This window comes from Ranitomeya variabilis, chromosome 3 (assembly GCF_051348905.1).
Source record: "Ranitomeya variabilis isolate aRanVar5 chromosome 3, aRanVar5.hap1, whole genome shotgun sequence".
NCBI classification, from domain to species: Eukaryota; Metazoa; Chordata; class Amphibia; order Anura; family Dendrobatidae; genus Ranitomeya; species Ranitomeya variabilis.
In genome coordinates, this window is record NC_135234.1 from 518,825,147 (window position 1) to 518,848,893 (window position 23,747).

General features: G+C 45.4%; 1 protein-coding gene across 1 annotated transcript in view; it reads left to right on the plus strand.

Moving 5' to 3' along the window:
- TUBGCP3 (tubulin gamma complex component 3) overlaps positions 1-23,747 on the plus strand; it is a 164,235-nt gene that overhangs the window by 38,096 nt on the left and 102,392 nt on the right. Inside the window, exons 6-8 of the mRNA XM_077296976.1 lie at positions 6,102-6,274; positions 15,757-15,875; positions 18,784-18,909. Coding sequence (XP_077153091.1) covers positions 6,102-6,274; positions 15,757-15,875; positions 18,784-18,909 — 418 coding nt within the window. The remainder of the gene's footprint in view (positions 1-6,101; positions 6,275-15,756; positions 15,876-18,783; positions 18,910-23,747) is intronic.

Sequence of the window (23,747 nt, forward strand, 5' to 3'; positions counted from 1 at the left end):
GATTACGTACCGGTAATGCTCTTTTATAGAGCCACGACAGCACCCACTGAGAGAGGGGATCCGCCCCTAGGAACAGGAAACCCTACGGAGAGATAAAAGGGGCGGTCCCCCTCACTCCCACAGTTTGGGTTACAGAGATTGCGAGGAACCGCCCAACAGTTTTAGTAGGTAATTCTTATATCATCATTTATCTTAACCTAATTACGTATATTTACAAGAACCAATCACCCTTAACAGTGCTTATATGCAAACTAATATATATGGGAGGGAAGTGAAGGGGTGCTGTTGTGGCTTTATAAAAGAGCATTACCGGTACGTAATCCGGTGTTTTCTCTTCGCCACGACAGCACCCACTGAGAGACTTTCAGAGATAGTTATTTGGGGGGATTATCGTGTTAAGAACTGATCTACCGAAACACAAGTCAGTGGAGGCAGATAGATCTAGTCTATAGTGACTATAGGAGGTAGTAGGAGAAGACCAGGTTGCGGCCTTACATATGTGTTCTATTGGAACCTCTGCTCGTTCAGCCCAAGATGATGCTATCGCCCGGGTGGAATGTGCCTTTACAGTCTCAGGTGGATTCTCCCCTTTAGACGAATAGGCCAGGTATATCGCCTCCCGAATCCATCGGGATAATGTGCCTTTTGTAACACCAGCTCCTTTTCTTTGACCCTGGAAGGAAACAAAGAGAGCCCTGCTCTTCCTCCAGGGACTAGTCCTGTCTAGATAAGTTATTACAGCCCTTCTCACATCTAAAGTATGGTACTTTTCTTCTTCCTGATTTGTAGGGTTATTATAGAAGGTAGGAAGAAGAATTTCTTGAGATCTATGGAATTTATTACACATTTTAGGTAGGTAGGAAGGGTCTGTTTTCAGGACAATTCTATCTGGAAATATTGACATAAAGGGAGGATCTACTGATAGTGCCTGTATGTCACTTACTCTTCTTGCCGATACTAAAGCGACAAGAAGAGCAGTCTTGAGGGAAACGTGTTTAATGTGAGCCGAGTGTAGAGGCTCGAAAGGGTGATCTGTCAAGGCTTCAAGGACTAAATTAACATCCCAAGGAGGTAAGCGGGGAATTTGAACTGGTTCTGATCTTTGGCAGGCTGAAATAAATCTGGCTATCCACCTATCACCCGCAACGTTGTGACTATACAGGGCCCCTAGTGCAGAGACTTGTACCTGTAAGGTACTAACTGAAAGGCCTAAATCACGTCCTTTCTGGAGAAACTCTAAAATAGTAGAGACTCGAATTTCATTCGACAGGGCCGATGGATAGAGGCTTAGGAATTTTTTCCACACTCTTACATAGATGTAGTGGATTTTTTCCTACTTAATAATAAGGTATTGATCACGTTATCAGAGAAGCCTCTTAATTTTAACAGCTGCCTCTCAAATTCCAGGCTGTCAACCGTAGACCCTTCACATGAGGGTGGTTGAAGGGCCCCTGGAAGAGAAGATCCTGATCCTCTGGGAGAATCCATGGATCTGAGATGGACATGGCTCTGAGCAGGGAAAACCATGGTCTTTTCGGCCAAAACGGAGCAATAAGGATTATATTCGCTCTGTCCTCCCTTATCTTCCTGATGTTGGAAGAAGTATCAGCGGAGGAAAGACATATGCTTTCTGAAATGTCCATGGAACCTGGAGAGCATCGAGAATATCGGTGATTGTCGGTTCGGAACATTGAAGCGAATCTTTTTAACTGCCTGTTGTCTCTTGTAGCGAAGAGATCTATTTCGGGTATGCCCCATTTCACGGCTATCATTCTGAAAATCCGATGATTTAGAACCCACTCGCTCTGGTGGAGGGTATGACGACTGAGGAAGTCTGCTTTTGAGTTGTCCACTCCTCTGACGTGAAGCGCTGATAGGGACGGAAGATATTCTTCGGCTATAGCTAGGATGTCTTCGGCTATAGACATGAGTGCCTGATCTTGTTCCTCCTTGATGATTGATATAAGCCACTGATGTCATGTTGTCTGACAGAATTCTGGTATGTGTTCTGTGTAGCTGCGGAAGGAATTCACATAGGGCATGATAGATAGCTTTTAGCTCTCTTTTATTAGATGAGTCGTCTGACTCCGTAACCGACCATAGTCCTTGGACTAACTGGTCCCCTAAGTGTGCTCCCCAACCACTAGGACTGGCATCCGTAAATATTGTGTTTGAGGGTTTAATTACCCAGGGAACTCCGGTAACCAGATGATTTGGTTCTAGCCACCAGGTTAGAGATTGGATTACTTCACTAGAAAGGGAGATTTTACCGTCTAAACGACCTTGTAATTTTACCTCTTCATGTAAAATTGCATACTGTAAACGCCTCGAATGGAACTGAGCCCAAGGAACAGCTGGAATACACGATGTGAAGGAGCCAAGAAGGGACATGCCTTCCCGCAAAGAAATTAAAGGTTTATCTATTACCGACTGAACCTTATTTCTAACCATTATTTGTTTAGTTTCTGGGAGAAAACATCTCTGGCTTATAGAGTCTAATATAATCCCCAGAAATGTTTGCCGAGTTGTTGAGAATAGCCTAGATTTTTCCCAATTTATTAGCCACCCTAATCTCTGTAGAGTTGAAATCATATCACTCAATCGTTGCCGACATTGAGAAGGGGAATTTCCCACTACCAAAAGGTCGTCTAGGTATGGGATTATTAGGGTGTCTTTTAATCTTAGATATGACATTACCTCCGACATTAGTTTAGTGAATACTCTTGGAGCTATTGATAGTCCAAAGAGCATTGCTGTATACTGAAAGTGCCGTATACACCCTTTCAATACAATTGCTACGCGGAGATATTGTTGATGTTCCATAAAGATTGGTAGATGATAATACGCATCTTTAAGATCAAGAACCGTCATAAAGCAATGGGGAAACAGGAGTTTTATGGTGGATCGGATAGACTCCATTTTAAAGGTTTGATTTTCTAAGAAGGTGTTTAACTTTCTAAGGTTTATAATGATTCTGAATGATCCATTCGGTTTTGGTATTAAAAATAAAGGGGAATAAAACCCCTTACCCTCCTGAAGAAATGGAACTTCCACCAAAACTCCCTTGGATAGAAGATTCATTACTTCTTGCTCCAATGCCTCCTGTTGCGATTGAGATTTTAATGAAGTCAATAGAAATGAGTCCGGAGGGACTCGGGAAAATTTCAATTTTAAGCCAGAGGTGATGTCCCAACTATTTGATGTTTTGTCGCCATTTATCTGAGAAGGAGGACAATCTACCTCCCACAGGTAGATCCGCTCTAACGGGGTTTGTCCTCAGTTTTGAAAGGGCGCTTCCCAAAGAATGCACCTCTTTGTTTGGTGTCTCTAGTGGCCCAGCGGTCTTGGTTCTTAAATTCTTTCCTTCTATTAAACACGGGCTTCCGGAACGCTCTCCTATAGGACGGAAGGTAATTAATATTAGGGAAGCCCTTCTTTCTCTCTCCCGCTTTGGTTAAGATCTCGTCCAGTTTAGTACCAAACAGGTACTCACCCTGACATGGGAGGCCACACAATTTGGATTTTGTCTGGGGATCACCCTTCCATCCTTTAAGCCACAGGGCTCTACGTGCTGCATTCGTGAGGCCCGCTGACTTGGCTGCCAAGCGTATGGAGTAAGCAGATGAGTCCGCCAGGAAGGCTGTAGCACCTCTAATCAGGGGTATAGAGGACATTAATTTGTCTCTAGAGAGACCGCTTTTTAGTCCTTCCTCCAAGTCATTCAGCCAGACTAGCATGGACCTGGCGGTGCATGTAGCCGATATTGCCGGCCTACAAGCTCCCGTACATGACTCCCAGGCTCTTTTTAAAAGAGAGTCGGTTTTACGGTCCAGTGGGTCTTGTAATGAGCCCGAATCCACAGGCAGTGAGGATTTTTTGGATGTGGATGCCACTGCTGCATCCACCTTCGGGGCTTTTGACCATGATGAGAATTCTTCATCATTGAAGGGATAACGCCTTTTTGAGGATGGTGGTAAACCCCTTTGCCCCTGGCTTTCCCACTCTTTTTTGATTAGATTTTTTACCGCTGCTATTACAGGAAAGGAGGGTCTTTTTCTTTCTGACAGACCAGGGAACATTATGTCCTGCTGCGTTCTAGGGACCTTAGAATCCTCAATACCCATGGTGTTGCAAACGGATTTTACCAGGTTATCAATGATATCGGTGGGAAAGCATGTATCTTGATCCTCATCTGAGGAAACGTATTCGCGGGAAATGTCAGAGTCTGCATTCTCTATATCAGAAGACTGGTCAGATATAGGGGAAACGTACCCCTTTCTTCCCTTAATACGCGGCTCTTTGTCAGAACTATGCAGGGCTTGTAATTCCTCCCTGATCATGACTCTAATGTCTTCTGATTTAACCGAGGCTTCTTCCTGTAAGGTAGAGTCAATACACGGTTTACAAAGCCTCTTTTTGTGACTATCCGGAAGGGGCTGGAGACATAACGCACACTGTCTGTGTTTCGTTTTTTCAGTTCTTTTGGCCTAGGGTGTATAGAGGGAGAGGGAACAATAATCAGCTTAATAGGGTAGATATACACTCACCCCAGTGAAGCTGTCTGTGAAGGTACCGGCTGACGAGGAGGAGACTGAGGCACAGGTTGAGGAATAGCTCGATCCGACTTGCTCTTCCTAGAAGATCCGCTCTGTTTAGAGCGGCTGCTGCTGGCATGGCTGCGTGGAGTGGATGCGGTGGCTTCAATGGAAGACATCGCAGGGTCCTGCGCAGAATCCATAGTGGACGCCGGAGTGACATCGCCGGCGTCCTTTCACATGGGGGCCGCCATCTTCTTCCGGTTGTACCCGGAAGTGCTAATCACCTCCGGGTCGCGGCCATACTCTATGCGCCTGCGCTGCCACCGGTATCAGCGCAGGCGCCGTCCTCCTCCTCCATAACCCCGGAAGCTTACCTGTACTTCCGGGGGAATACACTGGGGCTCCACGCTGTCTATGCGTCCACCGAGGACGGCGCAACGCTGACCATACCACAGCGCTTGCTCCTGCAGACGATTCCGGATGGCACCTCGTGAGCCAGCAACCGCCCGTCCTGGCCTCACGGCGTCTGCCAGCAGAGGGGGGAAACTGAGCCAGGACCCCCGACGCTGCTTCCAGCTCTGGAGCCCTTGCCGTCCTCAAAGGTAAACTGCGCAAGCGGCATCCAGGCTGGGCATCCTCTTCTCTCCGTGGATTCCCGTAGGAACAGGAAACCAAACTGTGGGAGCGAGGGGGACCGCCCCTTTTATCTCTCCGTAGGGTTTCCTGTTCCTAGGGGCGGATCCCCTCTCTCAGTGGGTGCTGTCGTGGCGAAGAGAAAAATAAAAATACAATTTTCAATATGGGGGGCACTTGCTATTTTTATTTTTTTTATCTTTTGCTGTTCTGTTTAGGCACCTTAAGGGCCCTGAAAATGCAACAAGGTGCCCACAGTCTATTTCAGCCAAATTTGTGTTCTAAAATTCAAACAATGCTCCTTCCTTTCTGAGCCCTGCTGTTTGTCCAAACAGAGGTTTCTGACCTCATCGGGTGTCAGCGTGCTCATAATGAACTGGGTAACAAATTGTAAGGTCCATTTTGTCATGCTATCCCTTGTTTAAGTGAAAAATTGGGGCTAAAGCTACATTTTAAAAAACAAACATAAATTTCATTTTTTTCTCTTTCAACTTTGCATTCATTTCTGTGCAGCACCTGAAGGGATAAAACATTTCCTGACAGCAGTGTTGAAGTAGAGCAGAGGGGTTTGTTTTTTCTTAAAATGGTATTACTTTTGGGGAGTTTACAATAGACAGGCACCTCAAAGTCCATTTAAATCGGAGTATGTCGATAAACATGTTTTGTAAATTTCTTGAGAAATGGGGGCAATAACCCTTTTAACCCTTCTGACCTCCTAATAAAATGACATTTGAAAAATGATGCAGAAGTAGACACATGGGACATATAATTTATCATTTTGTACAACATGATTATCTGGTTTATCTGATAGTTTTACAAATAAACACAATTTTTTTTACCACTAACCTAAAGTACAATATGTTCTGAAAAATGTCACAAAGAAAACCCCGAGACTGAATTACACGCTACCTTTTTTTCTTCATTTTTCAGACAGCCTTATCAAACTCCTATGGGAGATGCTTTGCGGCAGCAGTTGGGCACGCGCCTTGCATGGACTTTAGCCACTGGTCAACAGCCAACATTGCAGAATGCTACCTCCAAACCAGTTCCTAATCCAGTTGCCCGTGGTGTACCAAGAACCAGGAGAGAAGGCGACACAAGTGGTAACCAATACAATATACATGATTTTTTTCTGTAAAGATGCCAGTAGACTGGGTGGAAATCTTTGGAGAAATGCTGAGCCTCACCAACCACAACTTATATAAATGGCCTCTTGAGAGAGGAAGAGAACAGGAGCTTTAGTGCCACCTGTAGGAATCCTAACCGTCTATATCGACTTTTTAAAAGACCTTGCCATATGACTTGGGAACAGAAACCCAACCAGAAGCTCCATTTGCAGTCATGTGTTTTAAGATGTTAGTCCTCAGTTCAAAGCAGAAGAATGGGTTCGGCTGGGCGAAATGCCTCTGAGTGCCCTTTTAAAGCGTTGAAAAGGACTGTTAGTATTGATACTAGCTACAGCTGGCACTAGATTTCTGTCCTCTTCCTCTACAAATATGTTATTTGCATATTTAATTTCCCAGCATTGTATTGGCCTATGCCAACTTGGGACTTTCTACAAGGACAAACTTTACCCCTTATATCTCCTATTGAATACAAACACTAAAAGTTACCACACAGGATAACAATAGCAGGAAAATAACACAATATATATAATAGAAAATATATTGATATGGACTAGTACCAAGGTATAACGGTATAATGTGATCCCAAATAATGTGCTGAAATACGCACAGCGGTCACGGGCCCTATATAGCAGCACTCAATCCTATAAATTAAAGATGTCCATTGTAATTGAAACACCGCCATAGACAGGCCCACAAATGTGCGTGGAAGGAGGGAAGGCAAAAAGAGAAAGCCTCCCACAGCCAATAAAACAGAGCTTATAAGTAGTCTGTCACCTATCTGTATCTAGAGATTGCTGCTGCTAAGAGGTAAAGAGAGGTAAAAAGAGTAAGAGGTTAGTTACCCATGAAGTATGTTCAGTAATGAGGGACCGGACCGCTTTCCCCGACGCGCGTTTTGCGAGGATAAACCTCGCTTCCTCAAGGGGGCGTGGTCTCAGATGTCTAAATGTCCATCTTAAATGCAAGGTCGTTCCGGTCACATGACCGGAAAACGGCCAATTGCATTACTTGTCCTTGCACCTGCGCAGACGCTGAGTCCGGCTCACCAGGCGCGATCCCGCACTCCCTATGCGCATGTCCGACATGGCGGCAGGCGCCTAGCCGCACAATATCAGGCATGAAACATGGAAGCGCAGGGAACGCGAACGGTGTCCGGAGACAGCGTCTGCGTCAGGAGCAGAATAGAAAACCAGGAACAAAATAGAGGGGGTTATTAGTACCTTAGGGGTTAAATGGCCAGATATAAAATATAACAAAACATGAAAATAAGGCTGGTCAATAGTGGAACGATAAATACCCGCACAGATACCCAAACAAACAATCTGTATATAAAACGACCTGTGTACATATATCTATATTACACTTGTGAATGAATAAGACAAAATGGTGAAATATTCAACATGCTATAACAGCAAGGCATTCTAATTATGTTGTATATTAATAATGTCTAACCACAAACATTATGTGTTTGTGGATACATTTTGAGTGCATAATTAACACTCATTACGTATTATAAAACAGTGTAAATGAAACACTATGTGAAAAAGTTTGATAAGTTGTCATAAAAACAACATAATACAATTACATAAATAATATATATAAATGTATATATGTAATTATACAAGTACAAATTATAATGACATAAAATAGTGACATAAAAAGCAGTACAATATGAATAATAATACAAATGTGTATTTGAATAACAGGCGATGGTATATTTAAAATTTCCCATATTGATCATATATAAAAGACACTAAATATAACCCCATAAAGGATGTCCAAAATTGATATTCCTGAGAGTTGTCATCTGCGGGACGATTATGTTCATTAGCTGTTCAATTTTGTTGTGCTTATTCGATTTTCAAAAACGCAAGAAAGACTAAAATAAGAAGCAAAGACAAAGAATTAAAAATAATAAAAATGAGACTTTAAAAACTAACAGGAGATGATCTATTACCTATGATGTTTTATTTACCCAGAGGAAAGCTCAATATCAGACAATTATAGGAAGGAGGCATAACCCATAGTCTCATTTAGGCCATTAGGTACCATAGATCCGAGGGTAAAAATCCACCAACATTCCCTCTGTGCTAGGAGGCGTTTGATGTTGCCACCCCTCACTCCAGCTTGTACGTGCTCTATGCCTCTTACAGAGAGTGCTTTTGGATTACATTTGTGGAATAGCCGGAAGTGACGAGGTAATGTTTTTAACAGAGAAATTTCGGTTGCTGTTTCAGCTGCCACTATGTCCAGGACATGCTCGCGTGTACGAGTACCTAAACGTCTGGAAGTTAGGCCCACATAGACCTTTGGGCAAGTACATGTTGCGTAGTAGATTACTTGAGTTGTATTACAGTTAATATATTGTCGAATGTTAAACTGTTTTTTTCCGTCTACTGATTGAAAATCTTTAGAACGACAAATGTTTTTACATGCAACGCAACTCCCGCAGGAAAAGCAACCTCTAGTGGGACTACCTGAATGAAAGTAGGCACTACTATGCTCAATGGCCGGGACATAGTGGCTGCTCATTAGGATGTCCCCTAAGTTCCTACTACGCCTAGATGTCATAAGAGGGGCATCACCGAGATTTTTGGCCACAATCGGGTCCGTTTTTAATACATTCCAGTGTTTTTGGATGCAGGTTCTCATTTCCTGCCAGTGACTGTTATATGTGGAGATGTATCTAATTTTATTTTCTGTTCTAATGGGTTTTTCCTTAGGACGTAGCAGGTCCTCTCTGAAACATCTCTTAGCCCTGTTGTATCCTGCTTTTATGCACCTTTTGGAGTAGCCCCTATCTAGAAATCTTGTACGTAAGTCATTGGCTTGTAATTGAAAATTAGATTCGGAGGAGCAGATCCGCCTCATCCTGAGGAATTGACCAACTGGGATGGCTTTAATTGTACTGTAGGGATGGCTAGAACTTGCATGCAGCAATGAGTTAGTTGAAGTAGGTTTTCTATAAACATCAGTTTGTAGAAAAAGGTCTTGATCAACAAAAATATTGACGTCTAAGAAATTAATTGACTTTTTACTAGAATCATATGTCAATTTTATATTGACATCATTATGATTCAATTGCTGCATGAAGTCCTGTAATTGTGTTTCTGTTCCTTGCCAAATAATAAACAAATCGTCGATGTAACGTAGCCAGCACTGCACATGGTCCGCGCCCCGGGCGCCATCCCCACCGAAAATGTCCCGCTCCCAGAAACCCAGGAACAGGCCGGCGAAGGATGGCGCACAGGCCGCGCCCATGGCAGTGCCGCGTGTTTGTAAATAAAAAATATCTTTGAACACTAAAAAATTTTTTGTCAAAATAAATTCCAAAAGTTCCAAAATAAGATTGCAAGTTTGGCCATCCCAGTTGCTGGTCCCCAGGAAGAAGCGGACCGCCTCCAAGCCATCTTCGTGCCGAATACACGTGTACAAGGTTTCTATATCAGCAGTTACAAGGATCATATCATCCTCTAACTGAATGCCATTAATTCTAGTTATAACGTCTGATGTATCTCTGGCATAGGAGGGCAGTGACTCAACCAAAGGTTTCAAGTAGAAATCAATAAACTTACATACCGGGTCACTTAACCCCCCTATGCCAGAGACAATGGGGCGCCCCGGAGGATTCATAGGGTCCTTATGCACCTTCGGAATGAAATATAAGGTCGGTATCTTGGGGAATTTGGTTAATAGCCCATCATATATTTTTTTAGGGATAATTCCCTGTACCAACGCACCTTCAAGGATTGATTCAAGTTGGCTCTGAAATATATTAACAGGGTTACTGTCTAACCTCCTATAGGTATTGGAATCCCTTAAATGTTTGTTGGCCTCTCGTTCGTACATCGATCGAGGCCACAGCACAATATTTCCCCCCTTGTCCGCTGGCTTGATGACTATGTCATCAAAGGTCTGCAATTCTTGTAACGCCTGACGTTGCCGAAAGGTCAAATTATCATATCTGCGTTTTGTTTCAATTTCCTTAAATTCTTGGGCCACCAAGCGTGTGAAAATATCCACTGCTGGTACAGCCGACAAGGGGGGAAATTTTGTTGATTTTGGACAGATGTACTGTGGGAACTTACCTAATTCATCCAAATCCTGTTCGTACAAGAGGTCCTCAAGGTCCTTCAATGCCTCTTTTTCCACCTGGTCCGTCAGTGTTATCGATGGCCCATCACGAGACATGAGTTTCTTCATTACTAGTTTCCTTGAGAAGAGAAAAAGGTCTTTGGTAGCTGTAAATAAATTAAAGTTATTTGTTGGTGAGAATGTTAACCCCCTTTGGAGCACCTCCAGATGGGCTCTAGTCAAAATATGATTAGAAATCAAGTTAATAAGATGTGCGGACGGCACCAGGCTGTATTATTACAACTTTTTTTCGTTGCCACCGAAGTTCATTTATCACATGTGCTCAGATGTGCAGGCACCGGCGGGGGTGCTCAACATAGGAAAAAAGCAGCAATGTCCATAGCAATAGAAAAAGAAATGTGGCACTCACCCCAAGGTACTGCAAAATTAGAAACCTAACCTTTTAGGACAAGGAAAGGTCCTTTTCCTCTCCTCCGCACACCTTCTCCCATACCCAGCCGCCTCTCCACATGACGTTCGTTTAAAGATGAATAAAGGTTTCTAATTTTGCAGTACCTTGGGGTGAGTGCCACATTTCTTTTTCTATTGCAAAATATGATTAGACAAATTTATTACCTCTGACCCATATTTGTTTCTCTTCTCCTGGGAACCCGATTGAGATTTATTAAATCTTGTTGTCATTCTCTCATGATTAGGCTTCATGTCTCTGGGATGTGATACATCGATTTTAGGTCTAATTGAATCGTCACTTGATGCCATGGAAATTGAGGAGGCGGATCGAGCACGTGAGAACCTCTTGTAACGTTTTTGGTTTTTGTTCCACCTATAAATCGAATTGGTTTGATGGTCAAGAGCGTCTCGTTGGAATTTTTTTGCCTTTATATCACAAATGGTTTTCTCCCATTTGGCAAATTCCATATCTAGGTCTTTATTGAGTAATATCATAGCTTCACTAGATAAGTCCTGTTTCAATTTTATTTGGATATCCTCAATCTCCTTGTCTAAATCGATCAATGATGTCTGATTCATTTGGGCCAACAGGCCCATGAAACCTCTTGAACAGACATTAGCTAGGTCTTCCCATTTTTCCCTGAAAATCATGTCCTCTACTTCGAAGGATGGGAATACCTGAACTCTGAGTCCTCGTGGTATTAAACCCCTTTCCAAATACTTATTGAGGAAGGCCCGGTTCCACCAAATTCTTGTTCGTCTATTGAGCAAATCCTTAAGTTTTCTAATTAATTCCTGAGAATTTTTACCATCTCCTGAAAGTAGCACCTTGGGATCATCACTAAATACATTTTTAAGCTGTGTAAGCCATGTTTGTTCTCGGGCTTTGAAGTCCATATTAAAGCTGGATTTATTTGCTGTGGAAACACACAGAAGAGCATATAATATATAGAGAAACCAGCAATATGTATATAGTTACATGTATTAACTCAATAACAACTATGATAATTAAACAGAACCAGAGTTAATTTTAATATAAAAAAGTATATTTTATTGAATACAAACACTAAAAGTTACCACACAGGATAACAATAGCAGGAAAATAACACAATATATATAATAGAAAATATATTGATATGGACTAGTACCAAGGTATAACGGTATAATGTGATCCCAAATAATGTGCTGAAATACGCACAGCGGTCACGGGCCCTATATAGCAGCACTCAATCCTATAAATTAAAGATGTCCATTGTAATTGAAACACCGCCATAGACAGGCCCACAAATGTGCGTGGAAGGAGGGAAGGCAAAAAGAGAGAGCCTCCCACAGCCAATAAAACAGAGCTTATAAGTAGTCTGTCACCTATCTGTATCTAGAGATTGCTGCTGCTAAGAGGTAAAGAGAGGTAAAAAGAGTAAGAGGTTAGTTACCCATGAAGTATGTTCAGTAATGAGGGACCGGACCGCTTTCCCCGACGCGCGTTTCGCGAGGATAAACCTCGCTTCCTCAAGGGGGCGTGGTCTCAGATGTCTAGCTGTGCGTATTTCAGCACATTATTTGGGATCACATTATACCGTTATACCTTGGTACTAGTCCATATCAATATATTTTCTATTATATATATTGTGTTATTTTCCTGCTATTGTTATCCTGTGTGGTAACTTTTAGTGTTTGTATTCAATAAAATATACTTTTTTATATTAAAATTAACTCTGGTTCTGTTTAATTATCATAGTTGTTATTGAGTTAATACATGTAACTATATACATATTGCTGGTTTCTCTATATACCCTTATATCTCCTGTCAGAGACCTCTCACCCAGCCATATTGGTTCGGTTCTTGTGCTTTGCATTGATGAGGGGCAAACACACCAGATCATGTGTCCACAAATGGAGTTTCTGATTTGGCTTCCTATCCGAAGTCATGTGGTAAGGTCACCTTAAAAGGTTGATAATGGCCTCCAATAAGTGGCACTATGGTTCCAGTCCACTTCCTTTCTGAGGAGACTATTTGCATATTTAGATTCCCACAAAAACCTTGCATGGAAGTCGCCCTGCACCAACTTGATGCTCTCCACAATCAGAACATAGTGATTTTTGGGTGTTCCAATTGGCTGAAATCCAAGAGTGTATCCATCTTCTGTCTATAAAACATTCCGATAAGCACAAGAAGTTATGTTTCTAATCTTGAGCTTGCCGCAGCCATAGAAAGTCCTGTGTAGCTTTTGATCACTTGTGTCTAAGCTGGCTCCAGTGTCCAGCTGTGCCCCACTTAACAATTAGGGAATCTCAGCAATGGTTCTTAACTCGCAACCCATTTCAGTTGAAAAGTGTACACATCTGGGTATAGTTACCAGCTGCTTGCGCTCACTGGGGAAGAGCAGAGTTTGCCAGGCGAAATTGTGTTCTGCCCTTATCTCCTACAGTAGCTGCCAATGGATGACTATCTCGGAGAACACTGCTCCACCACAATGTTCGTTAGCAGCTCTCTGCCGCGGCTCTTAGACCTTTCTGAGACATAAATATGCACTATGATATAACTGGATGTCACTTACCTTTAAAGAGCGAGTCTCATTAACATAATATTGTGATAAACTGATAACTGCTTAAGTCTTCTTACAGGAAGAAGAAACAAAGCTGACACTGTGCCGTAGGGGGTCTGACACTGTGCCGTAGGGGGTCTGACACTGTGCCGTAGGGGGCTCTGACAGTGTGCCGTAGGGGGTCTGACACTGTGCCGTAGGGGGTCTGACACTGTGCCGTAGGGGGTCTGACAGTGTGCCGTAGGGGGCTCTGACAGTGTGCCTTAGGGGGCTCTGACAGTGTGCCTTAGGGGGCTCTGACAGTGTGCCTTAGGGGGCTCTGACAGTGTGCCTTAGGGGGCTCTGACAGTGTGCCTTAGGGGGCTCTGACAGTGTGCCTTAGGGGGCTCTGACAGTGTGCCTTAGGGGGCTCTGACAGTGTGCCTTAGGGGGCTCTGACAGTGTGCCTTAGGGGGCTCTGACAGTGTGCCTTAGGGGGCTCTGACAGTGTGCCTTAGGGGGCTCTGACAGTGTGCCTTAGGGGGCTCTGACAGTGTGCCTTAGGGGGCTCTGACAGTGTGCCTTAGGGGGCTCTGACAGTGTGCCTTAGGGGGCTCTGACAGTGTGCCTTAGGGGGCTCTGACAGTGTGCCTTAGGGGGCTCTGACAGTGTGCCGTAGGGGGCTCTGACAGTGTGCCGTAGGGGGCTCTGACAGTGTGCCTTAGGGGGCTCTGACAGTGTGCCTTAGGGGGCTCTGACAGTGTGCCTGTGGGGGCTCTGACAGTGTGCCTGTGGGGGCTCTGACAGTGTGCCTGTGGGGGCTCTGACAGTGTGCCTGTGGGGGCTCTGACAGTGTGCCTGTGGGGGCTCTGACAGTGTGCCTGTGGGGGCTCTGACAGTGTGCCGTGGGGGCTCTGACAGTGTGCCGTGGGGGCTCTGACAGTGTGCCGTGGGGGCTCTGACAGTGTGCCGTAGGGGGCTCTGACAGTGTGCCGTAGGGGGCTCTGACAGTGTGCCGTAGGGGGCTCTGACAGTGTGCCGTAGGGGGCTCTGACAGTGTGCCGTAGGGGGCTCTGACAGTGTGCCGTAGGGGGCTCTGACAGTGTGCCGTAGGGGGCTCTGACAGTGTGCCGTAGGGGGCTCTGACAGTGTGCCGTAGGGGGCTCTGACAGTGTGCCGTAGGGGGCTCTGACAGTGTGCCGTAGGGGGCTCTGACAGTGTGCCGTAGGGGGCTCTGACAGTGTGCCGTAGGGGGCTCTGACAGTGTGCCGTAGGGGGCTCTGACAGTGTGCCGTAGGGGGCTCTGACAGTGTGCCGTAGGGGGCTCTGACAGTGTGCCGTAGGGGGCTCTGACAGTGTGCAGTAGGGGGCTCTGACAGTGTGCCGTAGGGGGCTCTGACAGTGTGCCGTAGGGGGCTCTGACAGTGTGCCGTAGGGGGCTCTGACAGTGTGCCGTAGGGGGCTCTGACAGTGTGCCGTAGGGGGCTCTGACAGTGTGCCGTAGGGGGCTCTGACAGTGTGCCGTAGGGGGCTCTGACAGTGTGCCGTAGGGGGCTCTGACAGTGTGCCGTAGGGGGCTCTGACAGTGTGCCGTAGGGGGCTCTGACAGTGTGCCGTAGGGGGCTCTGACAGTGTGCCGTAGGGGGCTCTGACAGTGTGCCGTAGGGGGCTCTGACAGTGTGCCGTAGGGGGCTCTGACAGTGTGCCGTAGGGGGCTCTGACAGTGTGCCGTAGGGGGCTCTGACAGTGTGCCGTAGGGGGCTCTGACAGTGTGCCGTAGGGGGCTCTGACAGTGTGCCGTAGGGGGCTCTGACAGTGTGCCGTAGGGGGCTCTGACAGTGTGCCGTAGGGGGCTCTGACAGTGTGCCGTAGGGGGCTCTGACAGTGTGCCGTAGGGGGCTCTGACAGTGTGCCGTAGGGGGCTCTGACAGTGTGCCGTAGGGGGCTCTGACAGTGTGCCGTAGGGGGCTCTGACAGTGTGCCGTAGGGGGCTCTGACACTGTGCCGTAGGGTGGGGTCTGACAGTGTGCCGTAGGGTGGGGTCTGACAGTGTGCCGTAGGGTGGGGTCTGACAGTGTGCCGTAGGGTGGGGTCTGACACTGTGCCGTAGGGGATCTTACATGTGCTGTTATCATTTGGGATCAAGAATTTCACAGCCACTGATGTTGGGTTACCATTAATGTAAGACCACAGGGTCCCCTTAAAGGAGTTTTCTATTCACTTGCATTGTGAATATGGGGAAATTGTGACCTAGTGACTTCAGACTTTTTTTTTCACCTTTAAGTTTGTTTGCCATCTTTACATTGGAGCGAATCATGTTCATCTTGCACAATTGTCATTTACATAATTAAGAACATTGCAAAGTAAAACTTTTTTTTTCTTTTCCAGGGTCTGTGGAAATAACAGAAACCTCCCTTGTAAGAGACCTTTTGTACGTTTTTCAAGGAATTGATGGGAAGAGTATCAAAATGTGCAGTTCTGAAAACTGCTACAAGGTGGACAGCAAGGTGAATATGCTGGTGTTGTAAGAGCACACACTACATGATATGCACTTCTGGATACATATAGGTATATAACCCTATAGGTTGTACATCTGTGAACCAATCCTGTTCTTCTCTAAATGTACTCTAAGCTGTATTATACACAGTCAGTTTTTACACTGGGTGATGGCCTTAAAGGTCACCTATACATAACATTTTCTTGAGATTAGTCCAATGGCAATAAAATGTCTTGCTTTTTTTTTTTTTTTAAGGATCAGTACTGCCATCTAGTGGTCACTATAAAGCACTTCTTTACGTATTGACTTTTGCAGTGCGATATTCCGATATTGTAGTGTTAGGATTACATATGAAAATAGCTTGTATTTAAAGAAAACAAAACTTGACACATTTTGAGCTTTTAAATGAAAGTTCAATATTTTTTATTTTATTGACAGGGCTTAGTAGTAGATCATTAACACTGTGCCACCATGCACAAGTGTTTCAGTGTATTTAACAGCAATACTGTAAAAAATAGGTACACTTTTTTTTTTTTTTTTTAATTTAAACTGTGTAAATAACGTTTATTATATAAAATAAATAGACAATTAAAAAATGTAGTTTCGCTGTTTGTAGCATTCCAGACTAATAAGATATTACTTTACTTATCCTGCTAGAGCTTATGAAAACTAAATGAATAGGAATGCCAGAATACCTCTCCTCCTTTAACCCCTTTACCCCCAAGGGTGGTTTGCACGTTAATGACCGGCCAATTTTTACAATTCTGACCACTGTCCCTTTATGAGGTTATAACTCTGGAACACTTCAACGGATCCCGGTGATTCTGACATTGTTTTTTCGTGACATATTGTACTTCATGATAGTGGTAAAATTTCTTTGATATTACCTGCGTTTATTTGTGACAAAAACGGAAATTTGGCGAAAATTTTGAAAATTTCACAATTTTCTAACTTTTAATTTTTATACAATTAAATCACAGTGATATGTCACCCAAAATACTTAATAAGTAACATTTCCCACATTTCTACTTTACATCAGCACAATTTTGGAACCAACATTTTTTTTTGTTAGGGAGTTATAAGGGTTAAAAGTTGACCAGCAATTTCTCATTTTTACAACACCATTTTTTTTTTTAGGTACCACATCTCATTTGAAGTCATTTTGAGGGGTCTATATGATCGAAAATACCCAAGTGTGACACCATTCTAAAAACTGCACCCCTCAAGGTGCTCAAAACCACATTCAAGAAGTTTATTAACCCTTCAGGTGTTTCACAGGAATTTTTGGAATGTTTAAATGAACATTTAACTTTTTTACACAAAAAATTTACTTCAGCTCCAATTTGTTTTATTTTACCAAGGGTAACAGGAGAAAATGGACCCCAAAAGTTGTTGTACAATTTGTCCTGAGTACGCCGATACCCCATATGTGGGGGTAAACAACTGTTTGGGCGCATGGCAGAGCTCGGAAGCGAAGGAGTGCCATTTGACTTTTCGATGCAAAATTGACTGGAATTCAGATTGGACGCCATATCGCGTTTGGAGAGCCCCTGATGTGCCTAAACATTAAAACCTCCCACAAGTGACACCATTTTGGAAACTAGACCCCCTAAGGAACTTATCTAGATGTGTGGTGAGCACTTTGACCCATTAAGTGATTCACAGAAGTTTATAATGCAGAGCCTTAAAAATAAAAAATCATATTTTTTCACAAAAATGATCTTTTCGCCCCCAATTTTTTATTTTCCCAAGGGTAAGAGAAGAAACTGGACTCCAAAAGCTGTTGTCCAATTTGTCCTGAGTACGCTGATACCCCATATGTGGGGGTAAACCACTGTTTGGGCGCATGGCAGAGCTCGGAAGGGAAGGAGCGCCATTTGACTTTTCAATGCAAAATTGACTGGAATTGAGATGTGACGCCATGTCGCGTTTGGAGAGCCACTGATGTCCCTAAACATTGAAACCCCCCACAAGTGACCCCATTTTGGAAAGTAGACCCCCTAAGGAACTCATCTAGATGTGTTGTGAGAGCTTTGAACCCCCAAGTGTTTCACTACAGTTTATAACGCAGAGCCGTGAAAATAAAAAATCCTTTTTCCCCACAAAAATTATTTTTTAGCCCCCAGTTTTGTATTTTTCCAAGGGTAACAGGAGAAATTGGACCCCAAAAGTTGTTGTCCAATGTGTCCTGAGTACGCTGATAACCCCCATATGTTGGGGTAAACCCCTGTTTGTGCGCACGGGAGAGCTCGGAAGGGAAAGAGCACTGTTTTACTTTTTCAACGCAGAATTGGCTGGAATTGAGATCGGACGCCATGTCGCGCATCACAGTAAAGTGACAGTTCGTCGATCTGACACTTTGCTGTGCACTGTGTCAGATCAGCGATCTGAAGTGCACAGCTCCAGGCTTCCCGGCGCCTGCTCTGAGCAGGCGCTGTGAAGCCACCTCCCTGCAGGACCCGGATGCAGCCCGCGGCCAATTTGGATCCGGCGCTTGCAGGGAGGAGACGCTCGGTGCAAGGTGAGCACATCGCCTTGTACCGATCGTCTCAGGGAAGCTCGCAGGGAGCCCCCTCCCTGCGCGATGCTTCCCTATACTGCCGGGACACTGCGATCATGTTTGATCGCAATGTGCCGGGGGCGGTCCGTGACCGCTCCTGGCACATAGGGCAGCGATCGGCTGCGCTCCCCCCGTTAGCACGGCCAATCGCGCTGGACGTACTATTCTGTCCTTGGGAAGTAGGGCCCACCCCACATGGACGGAATAGTACGTCCAATGACAGAAAGGGATTAAAAAAAACAAACAAACAAAAAAATTACAGTTTGTATACATCAAAAGCATGCTAGTAAAAATTACAGCAAGAATTGTAAAACTATGTTTTGTTTTTTTTAATTTATTTTAATTATTTCCATCACAGGTTGCCCTGTCTAAGTCTCTAAAGGACACTACTGGCCGACTTGCAGAGTTAGGGTGGCTTCATAATAAAGTAAGAAAATATACAGATCAAAGGAGCTTGGATCGAGCGTTCGGACTCGTTGGACAGGTATGATACATTTTCTATATTTTGCAGTAATGGGAATGTCACTAGGTTTTTTTCAACCTAATCAGAGAGCAGCATAATGCAGAGATCGAGATCCAGATTTCAGTGATGTCATTGGGCCGATTGCTGTAGAGCTTAAAGGGAAGCTGTCATCAGCTTTGGCCTATACAAGTTTCGGCCACCCCCTTTCAAGGCTGATAGACCTCATTCTAAAATGCTGTACATCTGCCGCAACCTGACCTGCAAGAGAAGAAAAATACTTTTTTTATTATACTCACCTGTGGGGTGGTCTGGTCCGATTGGTGTTGCTCTTCCTGATCCAGCGTCTCCCATCTTCTTATAACTGCTCTCCTCCTTGGTTCTTGTGGATGACGTGTCCCTGCATCATCCACACAGTCTGCTCAGCATTGCGCTCCTGCACAGGCGTACTTATCTGCCCTGTCGAGTGCAGAGCAAAGTACTGCAGTGCGTAGGCACCAGGAAAGGTCAGAGAGGCCCAGCGCCTGTGCACTGCAGTACTTTGCTCTGCACAGGAGCACGCCGCAGGTGAGTATAATAAAAAGGTATTTTTCCTATCGCAACGACAGCACCCTACGAGAGAGGGGATCCGCCCACCATCTGGACAGGAACCTACAGGATTTAAAGGGGCGGTCCCCCTCACCACTCCAGTTTGGGATCCTGTCCTAGATGGGAACAGACAGGTGCTAAGCATGAAGTGCCTACCCTGATCCATCAGCCTCTGCGCGGTGTCTGTGAGAACGGCAGAGATGGGGATGCTGGAAGCAGCGTCTGAGGTGTCCTGCTTGCAGACCCCTCCTCGTCTGGCCATGTGGAGGGCGTGATCCCAGGGGTCGGGCAGAGCCGCCCTGGGTCGCATAAGCGCGGCGCTGGCCGGCGTCTCATCAGCGCTGCTGACCCAGAAGTAGATGGTACACTTCCGGGGGAGGCCGGGGAGGAGGCGCGGCTTCAGGTATTAAGCAGTGGTGGCTGTGGAATGAGTGCGGCAACATGTCCTCGGTAGGGGACACAGAGCACATTCAGGTGGAGGTGCCTGAGCAGCGCAGCAAAAGCGGTAGCAGCCGCTCAAGGAGAAGCAGCAGTGTGGTACGGGGGCAACAGCGTTTGAGCGCCCCAGCGTCACGTGTGGATTCACCTCCTCCGAAACCGGTACTCTTGTGGTCAGCCTTTGGTGAGTGTTAAAGATTACACCTAGTAGCTGATATGGACCGTTTTTGTGCTTTGTTGCAGGTCAAAAAGACGTCTAAAACTAAGCATAAGCAGTGTGCATTATGCACAGTACCTTTGCCTGATAGCTATAATAAGAGGCTTTGCCAGGCTTGTATTTGTCGGACCTTAGAGTAAGAAGCTCCCCTTCGTTCATCAGACCTCAGGGCGGTCATCAGGGAAGAGATTAATTATTCTCTTAAAGGCGGTCGACATGAGAGGTCGGCTTATCACCTGGATCTAGCCCATTTTTACAAGTGGGTGAATGTTCAGGCTCCTCATCGCCATCCTCCTCGGATGAAGAGGGAAGGCCATGTTTTTCAGTGGATAATATGGATGTGTTAGTTAAGGCGGTTCGCACAACCATGGCGGTTGCGGAAAACAAGGAGCCGAGATCTACCCAAGATATAATGTTTGCGGGCTTGTGTCAGAAGAATTGTAGGTCGTTTCCGGTAGTAGACACGGTCAAGGACCTTATTAACCCCTTCACCCCCGGAGCTTTTTTTGTTTTTGTTTTTCGCTCCCCTCCTTCCCAGAGCCATAACTTTTTTATTTTTCCATCAATATGGCCATGTGAGGGCTTAGTTTTTGCGGGACGAGATGTACTTTTGAACGATACCATTGGTTTTACCATGCCGTGTAACAGAAAACGGGAAACAAATTCCAAGTGTGATGAAATTGCAAAAAAAGTGCAATCTCACACTTGTTTTTCTATTCGCCACGACAGCACCCACTAGAGAGAGGGGATCCGCCCCTAGGAACAGGAAACCTACAGAGAGATAAAAGGGGTGGCCCCCCCTCGCTCCTCAGTTGGTTTCCTGTTCCTAAAGGGGAACCCACAGAGAAGATTCTCCGAAATGGTTAAGAAGAGGAAAACTCGCCTGGATGCCGCCTGTGCGTCTCTGCTGAGCAACAGGGGCTCCAGAGTGAGTGGACAGAGTCGGGGGTTCCTGCTGGTTCCCCCCTCATCTGCTGTGGTCTGCGGAGCCTGAAGTTAAACAACGGTCTCCCTGATGGGACATCGTTGTAAGGGACGACCGGTGGTGCGGTTTGCCTGGGCTGACCGAATTACCTGGGAGAATGCAGGTTTCTGGAGCCAGGTAACGATACCCTCCGGAGCGGTCATCGGCTGTTTCCCCAGTCCCTCAGGTATGGCGGCGACATGGGCGGAAGTAGCGCTTGGAGAGCCGGCAGGCTGAGACGCCGGCGCATGCGCGGCGGAGCCGCATCACGGATGTAGTTCCCTGCACCCCGGAGGTCAGCGTTCTATTTCCAGGGGAACCGCCATATTGGTTTCCTCTGGGCGGTTTTCTTGTCCCCCTGGCGCTGCACCGACTAATCAGGTAAAAAAAAAAAAAAGAGGGTGTGTTTTAAGGTCCTGCACTATGTATTGCACTTGGGCAGGACAGACAGCGCTCTATCATGTCGTCCCAAGAGGAAGTCTCTGTGCGCCCTATGGAGGACCCACTAATACCCGGTGGTGAGACCAGAAATAAGAGTAGTGGGCACTCAAAGAGGAGTGATTCCACTGTGAAATCAGGAGGAAAATCGTCCCGTTCCACACCCCAGGCCAGGCAAACCCAGCAACCGGTATATACATGTGCTTCTGGGTGAGTGTTATATAGCTTCAAGGAAGCTTATAGTATTTCCTCTGCTTATGTTTTTAGGCAAAGAGGACGGGGAAAACAAAGCACAAACAGTGTGCTATATGTACTGAGCCCCTGCCTGACTCTTATCTTAAAAAGCTGTGTCAGGCCTGTATAAACAACACCTTGTGGCAGGAGGAGTCTGTCAAAATGAATGAGATACGACTTATAATTCGTGAAGAGCTGCAGTCATTAGGAGGTGGTCTCTCCGTAAATGTGGAAAGGAGAAGTAGGAGAATGTCCTCACCTAAAGCTGACACGTCAGCAGAGAGTGGAGACGTGGATTCAGATGTGTCTCAATCGTCTGATTCATCAGGTGAACAGGACTATGTCTGTTTTCCTACTGATGGTGTTAACAACTTAATTAAATCAGTGAGAAGTACGATGGGGTTGGCTGAATCAAAAGAACCCCAAACGCCACAGGAACTTATGTTCGCGGGTCTTTCTCAGCGAAAGGGCCATGTATTTCCAGTAAATCAGGCCATAAAAGACCTCGTTAAGAAGGAATGGAGTAAAGGACAAAAGGGGTTTGTGCCAATACCCTGTAAGAGACGCTACCCCTTTGATGACGAGGATTTGGATTCCTGGGCTAAAATACCGAAAGTTGATGCGGCCGTAGCATCTACATCTCGCCGTTCTTCTTTACCTGTGGAGGATGCAGGTTCCTTATCCGATCCTATGGATAGAAAATCGGATGCACTCCTTAAAAAATCATGGGAGGCCTGTGTCACTGCTTTCAAGCCAGCGATCTCAGCCACATGTACCAGTAGGTCTATGCTGGTTTGGTTAGAGCAGTAGGACCAAAATATCAATAAAGGCATTTCTAGAGAGAAGTTACGTGCGTCAATTCCCTTGATTAAGGGTGCGGCGGCTTTTATATCTGATGCCGCCGTAGATGCTCTCCGCCTGGCGGCTAGGACAGCTAGCCTCTCTAATACTGCTCGGCGAGCATTATGGCTAAGAAACTGGAAGGGGGATGCCCAGTCTAGATCCAAATTGTAAAAATCCAACCAAAGAAATAGGTCAGACCGCACCCAATACCAACATTGTCTTCATGGACATCAGGGCGCACGTCCACACCAGGGGGTCCTCCCGGTCAAAGTCCACGATAAGAGTAAAAGCAGAGGACAGCGCCACATCAGGGAGTGTTAGGCAATAACACACTTTATTCTGCCTCCTGTGCCACAGGAGGCAGAATAAAGTGTGTTATTGCCTAACACTCCCTGATGTGGCGCTGTCCTCTGCTTTTACTCTTATCGTAGATCCAAATTGTGTTCCATACCCTGTCAGGGTGAGTACCTCTTTGGAACCGTGTTGGACGAGATACTCACTAAGGCGGGTGAGAGAAAGAAAGGGTTCCCTAATCCCTTTGTTCCTTCTTACAGAAGGGCATTCAGGAAGCCATCATTTGGCAGAAAGGGAGGCTTTAAGGACCAATGGAGAAACAAGGAGTTCAGGCAGAAGGGCAATTTATTCAACAAGCGCCCCTTCAGACCAGCCGAAAAATTCCGGGAACCCTATTCCACCAGTGGGCGGTAGACTTCTGGGATTTATTGATCAGTGGAAGAAAATAACCGTAAATCCATGGGCCATAAAATTAATATCTTCAGGCCTCGCTCTAGACTTTATCCGAAAACCTCCGGATTCCTTCCTGCTCACCTCCCTAAAATCCAGACCACAGCAGGAAGCATTGGAAATTGAAATTAAGTCCCTTTTGGCCAAACGGGTCTTAATAGAGGTTCCGTCATCTCAAACAGGGAAGGGGTTTTACTCCCCCTTGTTTTTGATTACTAAACCTGACGGATCCTTTAGAACTATATTTAATTTAAGGAGACTGAACACCTTCATAAAACCCAGGCCATTTAAAATGGAATCCATACGATCAGCCATAAAAAATTTGTTCCCTAACTGTTACATGGTAGTACTGGATCTTAAGGATGCTTATTACCATCTTCCTATACACCAGTCACA